This window comes from Sceloporus occidentalis, unplaced genomic scaffold (assembly GCF_023333645.1).
Source record: "Sceloporus occidentalis isolate IW3139 unplaced genomic scaffold, rSceOcc1.0.p SCAF_3, whole genome shotgun sequence".
Lineage (NCBI taxonomy): Eukaryota > Metazoa > Chordata > Lepidosauria > Squamata > Phrynosomatidae > Sceloporus > Sceloporus occidentalis.
This window is the reverse complement of record NW_028316983.1, coordinates 90,322,237-90,336,159: the sequence shown is the minus strand read 5'-3', so window position 1 is coordinate 90,336,159 and position 13,923 is coordinate 90,322,237. Positions and strand designations below refer to the sequence as shown.

At 40.3% G+C, this 13,923-nt stretch overlaps 1 protein-coding gene across 2 annotated transcripts in view; it reads right to left on the bottom strand.

Moving 5' to 3' along the window:
• Nucleotides 1-10,834, bottom strand: part of SRSF11 (serine and arginine rich splicing factor 11) — a 30,810-nt gene extending 19,976 nt beyond the window's left edge. For both annotated transcript variants that reach the window (XM_089515433.1, XM_089515434.1), the window contains exons 1-3: nt 10,481-10,834; nt 5,526-5,659; nt 1,242-1,351 (exon numbers count right to left, since the gene is read on the bottom strand). In XM_089515433.1, the coding sequence (XP_089371559.1) occupies nt 1,242-1,351; nt 5,526-5,659; nt 10,481-10,608 (372 nt within the window). In that variant the 5' untranslated portion in view covers nt 10,609-10,834. The remainder of the gene's footprint in view (nt 1-1,241; nt 1,352-5,525; nt 5,660-10,480) is intronic.
• Nucleotides 10,835-13,923: the final 3,089 nt, after the last annotated feature.

The window sequence follows — 13,923 nt, the reverse complement described above, 5'->3', positions numbered from 1 at the left end:
CACCTCAGTAGCACTGTGTAGGCCACATTTTACTAGCTTCTTTGCAAGAATATCATGGGGAAATTTGTCAAAAGTCTTACTAAAATAAAGATATGCTATATACACAGCATTCCTTCATCTTTCAAGCCTGGGACTCTATAAAAAAAAGAGATCAGATCAGTTTGGTATAACTTCTTTTTGAGAAACCCATGTTGAGTCTTAATGGTGACTACCGCTTCTCAAGTTGTGCACTGTTTTCCTTTCTACAGAAAACAGAGGCAAAGAAGGTGTTGCATAGTTCTGCCTTTTTTCTATTCTCAGTTAGTACTTGGCCATCTTCTCCACGCAGCGGCCCTTTTTCTTCCTTTTGCTGTGTACAGAACTAAAAAAAGCCTTTTATTGTTTTTAATCTGTCTAGCAAGCCTAAATTCATTCTGTGCTTTAGTTTTTCTTACCTTCCCCCTACATATACTGGCTATATGCTTGAATTCCTCTTTGGTGGTTTCCCCATTTTTCCATTTCTTCTACATTTTTTAAACACTTAGCTCAGTTGAAAGTTCTTTAGCTAACCATTCTGGTTTCTTTAGATTCCTCCCATTTTTTTCTTCTTATTGGAACAGTTTTACTTTATGCCTTTAGTATCACACTTTTAAGAAACTCCCATACATCCTGAACTCCCTTCTCGTTCAGTATTCTTGTTCTCGGAATTACGGCCAGTAATTCCCAAAGTTTACAGAAATCAGCTTTCTTGAATTCTAGAATATGTGTCTGACTATACTTGGCTTCCCCTTCCCACTGTATAACAAATTCCAAGAGAGCATCACCAGCTTCATCTCACTTGCTGAAATTATCAGACTGGCATGCAAAGGTATGCATATTTCACTCAGCCTTCAAAGGAGCATGCCATAGGTTTTAGTTCTACTGGTAGTCCCAACCATAGTAGGCCTAATGAATCAATTTTGAATGATGCAAAAACATTTATGTATATTCCACTAGTTAAATGTGACTACTCAGAGTGAGACCACAGTATATACTTCCAAAGTGACAATAAAGGGATAGGTATCAAAAGACTATCTTAATGTTGGCTAGATCCAACAAACTGTTACTTAGACATTTATAAACCAACATGCATTTTGCAATTATTTTGTTATAAAGGCTAGTACAAGTCTAAATACAATAGAAATCTAAATAAACTAGCACAGTAAGACTAAAATAGCACATGCTGTGCCATCTTTTACATACCACATAATGTGAAAGCTTACCTGAGAAAGTGGGTTGGGGGTAGGCAGGAGTCCACCACCCGGCAGAAGACCTGCCACAGCATTAGCTGGAGCCAGGAGTGACAGAGCCTTAGTCTCATCAGGAATAACTCCTGCAGAGAGACAGTTTTGCATTAGAAGACACTCATCAATGTTCTTTTTTTTAAAAAAATAATCCACACACAAATACACCCAGAAAATGTCTCCCTGAAACACCACCTGAGTTTGCTGAAAGTACTTATGTTGGCTACAATACAATGTTTGATCTCTTAATAATTTATCATTAATTTGTATGTCAGAATGAAACTTCAGAATGTGTGAAAATTTGACTGTTCCTTTTTCTCTACAAAAGGTTAAGTTCTAGAATAAAAAAATAGCACAATACACACTACTTTTTTGTTAACACTGCCAAGATTTCATCACCTGTACTCGATTTTTAAGTCATGAACCAAACGTAAGCAAGCACAGTCGGTTCTCCAGGGGTGTGCTCTCAACTTTCAAAAGCTGTATTATGAACAACGACTCGTGTCGGCTGCTTCACTATAAAGCACACAGAAAAATCAAGATACACAAGACAAAAAAAGTTTGATTTAGGGGTTAATAATATGGTACAGTTCACTAAGATTTCTTTTTTAAACCTACCATACAATTTTGTAAATCTTAAGAGAGGGTAAGGAAACGTGTAGGGCTTTTGCTGACATGTCACATGGATGGGGAGGTTTCCACAGAGCTCCATATATAGATTCTGCATGTGTGTTCATGTGTATGTATTTATGTAAGCACCTTAAATATGGCACATTCCTTACCTGTGCAGTAAAATACACACTCCAATGTGTGTCAAGCTCACTGTACCAAGAATGTAGCTATGTACTGTCATTTCATAAGAAACTGTTGATCTACAGCCTTGTGGGTTGCTAAGTGTCTAGTTTTACAGCCTATCCTCCAAGGAGAATAACCTTACAAAAGGTCCAACGTGAGACAAACAGTAATGTTGATCGTTGTTATTTTAACCAACAGCAAAAGCCCTATACATATGGATTAATCTGTTAATGTGCCCAAGCCCCCAATATGAGAGTTCAATAAGATAACTGTACTATATATTTGCAAATACCAGTAGTGTTTCTGCAATACATATTAAAAAGACTGCATCTCATCATAAAACATACAATATGTACAGGGCACTTAAGAGAAACTGGATAAGCTGCAGAAGAAAACTGTTGGGTGGTATTTTCAGCAGGGCCTGGTATATAGTTCAGGCTGAACCAGGGAAAAGAACTGTAAAACACAACAACAAAAAAGAAAAACCACTGTTAAATAAAGGTAATGGTTCCTTCCACCTATACTGAGAAGTGCCGATAATATAAACAAATGTATAATACACAGCACTGTTATCTTTCTTCTGTCACTGAGCTGTCATAATTTCAATACCAAAAGTTATGGTGGGAAAAGGGGGGAGGGGGAGGTCATTTAGATACAGGGCATTAACGCATCAATATAAACACATCTATAGAGATTATGGGATAATTTTGCATGCAAAATTATGTCTCAGAGGATATTATTTATGCTTACACAGATTTAGTGCAACTATAACATTTCTGGCATTTAACTAAACATCCTCTTATCTTGAGACACCTCACAGAAGATCAGCATCCATTAAGTAGTCATGCATTTGATCCTCTCATTTTTAGGAAAAAAGTTATTCAGAAATAAAACTACAATTTTTTAAAAAAGCAATGAGGCCCCTCACCAGTTAATTTTCATGCGTCAAGAGTTTTTTACTGCTGCTTTGTTAGAACCATGACATACTGCATGAATGTGTAGAAATGAAGAAAAAGAAACAGACAAAAGAAACAAACATTAACCAAAGAACCTACACAACCCCACCCAAAGCCATTGTTAATATTTGAGCTTCTTGAAATCCTTGAATTTTACAGCAAAGTTTACAGTAGTATTTGTCTTACCGTGAACTTTGTGTTAAGTCTAGAACACAAAGCAACAACCAATACCAAGATATGGTACAAGATACACACTAAGAACTGGAATGTTGCTGATACAGGTCTACGATCAACACAATGCAGCATTTTAATGCGTTGAACTAGGTAATGTCAAAACATATGACAAGAATAATAAAAAGTAGACTTAAATTCAGCAGAATACTTAAGCATGTACCTGAAAACCCATGAGCCATCCCAATGAATTAAAAATATCTGACTGAATAATGCTAAGGTACCTGGTGGAAATCAGAATTTTGAAACAAACAACTGAAGAGTGAAGCCTATCTGCTTCCGTAAATAAAGAATTAAAAGAAGAAAGAAGTCATTAAAAAGAGTAGATCATTCTGACACAGTACTGTGTCCAGGACTGCAATCCTCCACAAACTACGAATGTATGTAGATCCCCAACAAAAATTGCGTCTTTCACAACCATTAGTAGATTCTTATGTTATCCCTTTGGCTGTCATATTTTTTATGAGTTATGTAGCATTCTAGTGCAAGTATAAAATCAAATTTATAAAGAGAAAAATATTACATCAACCATACTTCAATCTCTGATTTAAGCATTTAAACACTGCCTTATAGATACATCAGTTGCTACTGATTAGAGTTAAAGTACGTATGACAGTAGCAGTCTTGCCCCAATAACATAAAAAGGATCTACATCAACAAAACAGCAGGAGTAACACAACAGTGAAAGGCTCTGAAGCCTACCCCAACCTGCTGCTTATCTCTCTCAAGCCCCTTTCTGTAAGCAGAGAGCACATTTCCACAGTGGCACTCAGATGAAGAAAAAACACACAATAAGGAAATTAAGCTGCAGGTACAGGTAGGATTCTGCAGTCTTCACCCATGCACCAATTTTACAGTTAAAGATGGATTTTCACATTGCCTTCTATGAAATTGGGGTAAACCCATGTTTAAACATACTACCACTGTCACATCTATTTGTCCTTAATTGCAAGTCATCTCAAAATTTCACCCAAAACAACATGGAAAGATTTAAATCCTTAAAAATAGGGGATTGGGGGCATTTTCAAATGGACAAGGATTAGAAGATGCTTACACTATTTACAGTTTCAGTTAGAAATATCTTAATACTAACAATTAAATTCTACCAGGTTTGTCTGCACACTGCATTTCTCTGCCTTGTTAATGTGTAAACAGACTTGTTCCAAAGAAGGCACTGTATATAAGACACTGCAATCTGATACAAAGCCATGCTGCTTAAATCCCGTTAACTCCAATGAGATTTAGCAATTTATGTGTAGGAATGCAGCGTAACACTGCAAACATTTTACTGTATTTGAGTGATTTAAGAAGATTACTACTTGATCAGTAAGTGGTGCCCTTGAAACAGTAGTGATGGAATCTACAGAAGTTCAACAGAACTTGTTAGAAGAGTAGTCTTCTTGGTACAGAATTATAGTTATGTTCCCAACCCTGCTCATTGTTTTTCAAATTACTGTAACAGCCTAAAAATGTAAGAAAAAGAAGAGAAAAAATGTTGTTAACAAGTGATTACACCAGGAAAACACTTGGGGGACTTGAGTGCTTGCTGGCCTTTAGTTAATGTCTAGAATCCCCTGTAGCTGCAGAGGACCCCACTGTTTCAGTCATCTGGAAGGGCCTTTGCATTTGCCTTCTCCACTATAAAATCACACACACAAATAACAGAGAGAAGAGTTTATTATTTAGTGAAATTCTAGAAAATATAGCAAGGTTGAACAAGAAAATGAGGAATAAGATCTAACACCCAGTGCCCATATAAGCACCTTTGGAAATATTTTCTGGCTAACAGAGATAAAACCCTTGGTATACCAGAATTTTTAGAAAGGATAAATGTGTCTGAAGTGTCAACTGCGGTAGACAGTGCACTGCCTTGTAAATGTCAGTAAATTTCCAGCCCTCCTTTAGGAGGGAGAATGAATCATGGTCAAAATAGACCAGATAATGTAAAGTAACACTTTGTTTATGCATTTTAGTTGCAAAAGACAGCTCCAAAGACCAATGAGGGCACCTGAGGAAAATAAGATACCAAAGAATGCTGCTTAACTATATTAGAATTCTTACAGTCTCTCCAAAAAGACTGATAGGCAAGTTTCAGACTTTGTTTGATGATTAAATGTGTGATCTATTTTGTATACAATACTAGAGATATCAGTATACCAAGGGTTTTAAAAATGTAAATATAACTGACATATTTTATATACTAAGCTTCATGCTATTAAACTACATCAGGATTTAGTATTATTTTTCTATGGCTTCATAGATCATTAAACAATTCACAAACCTTCTGCATATGGTACGACTATCAATGCTCTGTCGACGAATACAGTGTTTGTCAGATGCTGTGCCACAACTGCAGAGTCAGGTTCTTGGAACTTTACAAAACATACACGTGAAGAAACAGGCAAAGGAGAGTCACTGGAGAGAGAGAAAACACCAGTAAGCATATTAGGTGACAAATCAACAAACACAAGAAAATCTCTTGACTTAAAAACAGAAAGGAAAATGAACTGCAATGATGTTTTAACTTTGCACTACTGTCTGTCATTACAGCATAAGCAGTTTCAAGAAGAAAAAAAAGATATGTGACCATTATCACCCTGCTCTAACAGCTAGGATCTGCTCATTACTATTGCATGCAAGTAAAACACAAGATAAATTACTACAATGTAACGTCATAAATAACTGCACACTTCAAGATACGGGTGGGTCTTTAGGCTTTTTAGAAGACCGTATCTTCCTGTATGAACCTGCCCAAGAGCTTCAGGGAAGGCTGCTAGGTTTCAATATCTTCCTGGGTGCATTGTTGGTAAACAGAGGGAGGGTATTATCAGCTTCTGAGCTCTGAAACTCCTTCTATAGGAAGGCTGGAATGGCCCCCTCCTTGCTCTCTTTCTGCTGGCTAGTGAAAAATTTCCTGTTCTGACAGACTTTCTGGAGTTGGCTGCAATGGACTTTTAACTTTGTGCTGTTTCCTTGATTATTATATTCTGTCTTTTAATGGTTTTTTTTAATGGTTTTAAATTTATAAGTTAATAGTTTTAAATCTCTCTCTCTCTCTCTCAAGCTTTTTTGTGTTTTTAACCTGTATTGGTGTCAGTATTTTTTAAGCCACCCTGAGTTCCAGTATTAGGAAAAACGTAGGATACAAATAAGCATGGCGTAATGGTTTTGAGTGTTGGACTTTGGAGACCAGGGTTCAATTCTCAGCTTGGCCATGAAACCCACTGGGTGACTTTGGGCAAGTCACATTCTAGCAGCCTCAGGAGAAGGCAATGGCAAACCTCCTCTGAACAAATCTTGCCAAGAAAACCTCATGAATCTCAGGGTTAACGTAAGTCAGAAATGACTTGAAAACAGCTAACAAACTAACTAAGGTCCAAAACACACTGCAGAAATAATCCAATTTGATACTGCTTTAACTGCCCTGGCTCTGTCAGAGAGCTCTGATGCCACAAATAAACTACAGTTCCCAGGATTCCCTAGCACTGAGCCAAGATGGATTACTTCTGCAGTGTGTTTTGGACCTAAATAAAATAAATAAGAAAATATAATTTGGACAGGTACATAAGGAAAATTTATAACTTTTATAATACATATTTCTGTATTTTGTTAATATTACTGTAACGTCCTCTTTCTCACCTCCGCCCTTTAATCTCTGTCCAGCATTCAGCTCCACGCATTATCACATCCGCCCACTGCTCTGACCACATCTCTCCTGTGTTGGCATCCCTTCACTGGCTTCCCCTCCCTTTCCGCATTCAGTATAAGCTCCTACTGTTGACGTTTAAAGCCCTCCATGGGCTGGCCCCTCCTTACTTATCAGACCTTCGTTCTCCTCACCTTCCCACTCGGGCCCTCTGCTTTGGTAGTCAAGGTCTGCTGTCCCAACCCAGGATTTCCTCTGCCCCATCCTGGATTCGCCCCTTTTCACTTGCTGCCCCTCACTCCTGGAACCTTCTTCCCCCACAAGCAAGAGCCATCACTTCTTTAACCAGCTTCAAAACAGAGTTGAAGACCATCCTGTTCAGGGAAGTGTTCCCAGGCATTGCATAACTGTCACTTGCTATTTGATGTCCTTTTGTTGCCTGTTTTATTGAATCATTTCCTGTATTGCTATGTACTTTATATGTATTATGCTACTAGAGAGGTCCCTTCCCCTCCACCACTCCCTTCTCCTTTTGTGTCGTGTCTTGTTAGATTGTAAGCCTGAGGGCAGAGAACCGTCCAATTAAAAAGATTGTATGTACAGCGCTGTGTAAATTTACAGTGCTTTATAAATAAAGGTTAATAATAATAATAATATTAACAAAATCGATAAAAAGGAACTCAGAAGAAGAGACCTCTAGAGGCAGTGGTGGTAAATTTGCCAATTCACTATCCTCTTCATCATTTCAAATAGTGGTTAGTGGATTCTAAAAATGGAAAGAGGTCATTCAGTACCAGATTTCCACACTCCTCTCAAAGGCAGGCCCATTTGGACTGAAAATGTTTCATTTCCACAGAAGTTCCCGAAAGCCTTAAGACTGGTAAAACCAATCTGAACATTATAAAAAACAGTTTCATAAAATTAATAGGTGACATAAGCCCAGTACAGATGAGAAGAAAGAGGCAGCTAGAGGCCGCCCCTTTTCTTCTCCGGATCGTTCCCATGGCAACCACACAGCCGTGACAAGGATCCAGCCCAAAAAGGAGCTCCAAAATGTAGCGCCTTCCAGTGACGCCACCAGAAGTGCCTTGGGGCGGTGCCGTGATGTCATGCGCGCGCTGTGCTGTTTGGATGCTGCACGGGCAATGACACCATCAACACGCGCATGACATCATGGCACCACCCCAAGGCGCTTCTGGTGGCGTCACTGGAAGGCGCTCCTTTTTGGGCTGGATCTTTGTCGCGGCTGTGTGGTTGCCATGCATAACAATGGCGCTGCCCTTCCGAGCTATGGTTCCAGATCATGAAGATGCTGTGTGCTCTGGAACCCTAGAATTGGCTCCAGGCCACCACAAACCCGATAAAAAGACCCATTATTAAGATGTTTTAAAAGTTCTGATTAACCCTTTTCAGATTACAATCCTAGGAAGCATGTTAAATGAGGTCTCCGTGTATGTGGGAGATTTCTTTGAAGAGGCTAATGGATTTCTGATCCAGCTGGCACCATCCACTGTAGCCGCTCCCAAAAGGATAACAGTGTTAGTCTGTTCCAGCATGAAAAGAGAAGAAATCCAGTGGCACTTTAAGGACTAACTGATTTATGTTAGCATGTACTTTCAAGGATTTCAATTCATTTTTATTTGTTTTTTAAAAATGTTAACACTATAAGGGGAAGTACATATTATTGCATTCTCATGTCTTAAAATATTTACAATTACATTTTTTTCAAAGAAAAATACAGTCAGCCCTCCATATCCACAGATTCTTTATCCACGGCTTTAAAATATTCAAAAAATATGTAAATTCCAAAAGGCAAACCTCGATTTTGCCTTTTTCTATACATCATTTAACTATCCATTGTATTTTATGGGACTTGAGCATCCACAGATTTTTGTATACATGGTGGGTCCTGAAACCAAAAGGGCCCAACATATTCAGTCAATTTTTGAATGGGTCTGTTAAATCTCAACAGAGCAATCCTATGATTGTTTACTCAGAAATAAGTTATGTCTACTAAGACATACTCCCAGCCCCTGGTAAGTTTCTTCAGGATTTTATTCCTGATATTTCCCTTCAATCAAATATTTCAGCTCAACTATTAGGAGACACTGAAAAAAGCTTCTGAAATTTTAATACAGTGGGCTCTTTTTATCTGCGGGCTTGCTGTCCACAAACGTGAGCCTCCGTGGGCAGCAAGCCCCATTCTTTTAAATGGATATGCATGCTTGCGCCTGCACACACACCGTACAGTCATAGAAGAGAATGGAGCATTTTTTTGTTATCTGGGGGGGGGGGGGGTTGTGTCCTGGAAGGAGATCAGAAGGGACAATTGCACCTCAAGTGAGATTAAATGACTATACTTTTTTACACTTCCACTGGACAAGCATCAGAATTCTAGAGCATGGAAGCCAAGTTTTCAGTCTTACAGATTACTGAAGCCATCCACGATCTGACACTCTACACACAGAATCAGCATACTGACTTGAGAGTATGTCGTCCACAGATCTGGGAGATGGACAATGCAGTCTTCGTTTGACTTTAATTATTTTTTAAAAAACATTAAAGTCCATGTGATCCTATGTTTTTGAATTTATGAAGCAGAAGGGTATACTTCAGTATATATACTCTATGTTAGCTGATCCTGAAAATACCTTTTTGCAAAAGAACATCAAATCACCCCGGCCCTTTTATACTTTTACTTATGCTCAGGGGTTGAAAGTTATAGTACTGAAATGAAACTGAGGGCAAAGTTTGTCAGGAGGATGAAGGATTCGGGTCGTGTCAAAATCCTCTGCTTTGGGATGTAAACCGTTTGGAAATGGCTCCTAACTTAACATTTTAAAACCAAGGAAAAGGAAGCATGCAAAAATGGCTTTTAAGGACAGTGAAACGAAACATATAGATAGATAAAAGATTGATCGACGTGGGATAGAGACGTATGCTGGGATATCCAATGAATATACGGGGGTGTAAGTGTTTTAATTTGACGTAACCAATGAAGATGTGATTTGTAGTTTCCTTTGTCCAAAATACTATAAAAACCTGGGTTCATTTTGAATTCAGGTTCCCAGAAATTTGGATGAATTTCCTACTGGGAACAACGCTGCAGCTAAAAATAAAAAACTGTTTCCTTTCCAGTCAAGCTCCTTATTATTATTATTATTATTGCCTTTATTTATAAAGTGCCGTAAATGTACATGGTGCTGTACAAAAACTTGGTCTCCCTGCTGATTTATGGTTAAAATTCTGGGTTTAAAATAATCCTAGAACCATGGAGCTGGAAGAGACCCCGAGGGCCCTGATCCACTCCAAGCCCATTCTGCCATGCAGGAACTCTCAATCAAAGCATGCCCTATGGCAGATGGCCTCCAAGGTGGGGCCTGGCCAGAGCAGAAGAGAGTGGGACTATGACTTCCCTTGATCTAGACACTATACTTCTATTGATGCAGCCTAAAATGATCGATAAGGGATCTGGGGCTGAAATTCGCCCCCAGTTTAAAGGCACTGGGCCCAATGGAGGCAGGAAGGCGCGAGGCCCAGGAGGAGGCCTTGGCCCCTCTTTCCTCGTTCCCTGGCTCCGGGGGACTCACTCGGGAGGGAAGAGGCGCAGCTCCTCGATCTTGCCCAGGAAGCCGAAGAGGGTCCTCATCTGCTCGGAGGTGGCGCTGGGGGAGACGTTGGTGACCTGGATGACATCGGTGCCGCTGCTGGAAGCCATGGCGCTGCCTCTTCTCCGGCCTCTAGACGCGCATCGAGGGCAGACAGGCCTCGAGGGGGCCTTGCGGAACCGGAGGCGCTTCCTTACGTCTTCTTAAGTTTTGTTTTGTCTTGTCCCTCAGCGCTTCCCGTCGAACGGTCGAAGGAAAAAGGGACCCCCTTGTTCTTCCCCCCCTGCGCGCGCGCCCTAACCGCCGTCGAACGCCGCTCGCTAGGCCTGGGCCGCAATCTCCCACAATCCTCAGCGGTCCCTCGCCCCCTCCCTCCACCCCCGGCGCCTGCTCACAACTCAGCAAGGCCAGGTGCTGCGTACTGCGCATGCCCAGTTCCTTCCACGCGGCGCTGCTGCGCATGCGCGCCTTAGGTTTCGACTCTCGAACGTCTTGCGCAGAATATCTGCGCAGGGCTCTAGGGGGAAAGGGGCTTTTTTGCTATTGAATGAGGAGGGAAGCGGGGAATTATGGGATTGCTTGCCTTTGTCGCAGGCTGGAGCTATATTCACCCTCTGAGTCGCTTTGGCTGTGCATCCATACTGCACGAATGAGCCGGTTTGACACTGCTCATTCGGGAACTGGAGTTTGTTGTGGTGTTAAAAACGGTGTTAAACCGGGTTATTTCTGCAGTGTGGATGCAGCCTGAGGGTTGAAACAGACCACCAATAATCCAGTTTAACTGCCATGGCTCAATGCTAGGGAATTCTGGGAATTGTAGCTTTGAGACATTTAGCCTTCTCTGATAGAGAGCTCTGGTACTACAACAAAGTACAATTCCCAGAATTCCCTAGCATTGAGCCATGGCAGTTAAACTGGATTATTTCTGCAGTGTGGATGCAGCCTTTGTGTGCGCATAAAGGCTTGAAACGGACTGCAGGAACAATCCAGTCGGAGACTGCTTTTTAACTGCTCTGGTTCAGTGCTAGGGCATTGTGGGAACTGTAGTTTTGTGAGACATTTTAGCCTTCTCTGGTAGAGAGCTTTCTCTGGCGTCACAATAAACTCCAGTTCCCAGAATTCCCTAGCACTGGACCAGGGCTGTTAAAGTGGTCTCAAGATGGATCATTTCTGCAGCCTGTTTCAGCCCAAAATTTACTTACAGCAGTGGATCTAAGCTTGTATGTGTTTAAGTTACATTTTATTTTATGTCTCTGTCTAAATGGCTGTTTTACCAAGCCTAGGATTAGAGATTTGGAAAGGTTAGCTGCCCTCAAAAAGTATTATTTTTTTAAAACGGGTGTTCAATAGGAGCAAAATTGAGACCTTTTGAGAATACACACACACACACACATTTGAGACTATACTTATCTCTTCACATCTGCGGCTTTGACTTTTGCAGGTTTGATTAATAATAAATAATAACATTTATTTTTATCCCGCCCCTCTGTGTAACACAACCGGAGCAGCTTACAATATTAAAACATACATACCCATATCCCAAAATCCCCCCCCAAAATACACTTAAAGAATTTACTATTTGAAAAATAGCATAAAATAATAAAGGAAGGCAACAATAAATATAACGGCAGCAGAAGTCATTGTAGCCCTTTTTTGGCGACGGGGAGTCTATTCAGGAAATAATAAATACTAATAAACTTTATTCTTATACTCTGCCTTTCTGCTGCAGAAATCAAGGTATAATAATACTTTCAATAAACAAATCCCCCCGCCCCCTTTGAAACAGGATTAAATACAATACAGTTTAAAAATTAAACCTGTTCAAATGATAGCAGTTCTGTAGTAGAGGTAATGTTTACATAAAGTAGGGAGAGTAGAGAAATTAGACTGAACGATTCTGGGAAGGCCTGCCGGAAAAGATCCATATTGACAGCTTTTTTTTTCTTTGGTCATTTGAGGGATCTCCTCTGGAAAGGCGTTCCATGGTCTGGGAGCGGCAGCAGAGAACATCCTCTGGGAGGTTGCCATTAGTCTTGTTTTTATGTGTTGCAGTGCAGATTGTACGGAAGTAGGCGATCCCTTATATAGGTTGGACCCAAGCCATGCAGGGCTTTAAAGGGATGATTACCTTGATGAACACCTTCTACTGCTCCCAGAAACCAATAGGCAGCCAGTGAAGAGATTTCAGAATAGGTGTAATATGATCACTTCTAGTTTTACCAGTGATCAGCCTGGGTGCCATGTTTTGTCCTAACTGTAGTGTCTGGACTAGGTACAAGGGTGGCCCTATGTAGAGTGCATTGCAGAAATCGAGTTGTAAGGTCACCAGTGCATGCACTACAGTTTCTAGGCCTGATTAGTCAAGGATTTTATTAATATGTTTTCTCTATGAATCTCTAGGTCCTTCAGTGCAACTCTATGGTCAACTATAACCAAAAGTGGCACTGAAGGACCTAGAGATTCCTTGAGAGAACACTCCAATAGGCATTTGCAGCTCCTCAGCACAATTCTATGGTCAATGTCTGGAAGATGTTGACCACAGAGTTGCACTGGAAGACCTAGTAGTATAGTATACTACTAGTCTCTTATCATGGATCGTGCAATTATTAAGTGAAGTTGACCTATAATTTGGAAGCATAGAATAGCTCATTGGCATTATAATCCGGAATAGAATGCTTTCACATTGCTGAAGAAGACGAATGAGTCGAAGCAGCCACACAAACACTCCGGAGGTAGCCGTCTGCTACCAGTGAAAGATGTACTGTGCATATATACTGCCATTGCTTCAATTGTGACTAGTAACTCTACAACAAAACCAACTCACCTCAGTGTGAATTAGCAGGACATTGCTACTGTTTACGGAGCATCATCTCAAACTGTATAGTATACAGAAGATTTATCCACTGTGATATGGTATAACTTTGTATGTTTATTCCAAGACTTTTCCTGTACTGTTGTAAATATCTTTCACCAGATACATATTTTTTGAAAGAAATGTTGTAGTCTTGTCGTATTTATGGATACTGGGACTTAGAATTTATAGCACACCTATTTGTTTTCCTCTCCTGTTTGGTATCAGTTGTGATGTAAGCCTCCTGCTCTGCTTGGTTGTCCCTTATATAGAATGATAGAGTTGGAAGAGATCGCAAGGGCCATCCTGCCCAGCCCCTTTCTGCCATGCAGGAACTCTCAGTCAAAGCATCTCCATTGACAGATGGCCATCCAGCCTCTGCTTAAAGACCTCCAAGGAAGGAGTGTGTTCCACTGTCGAACAGCCCTTAGGTTTGCTATTTGGAAATTATACTTTATTTGAATATATATTTCAAGCCATGGATGTTTGAATCTGTGGATAAAAAAACCTGTGTATAAGAAGGGTGGGCTGCACATTGTCTGCTGAGAAAAACCCCTCAGCCTGGGTGCTGGGA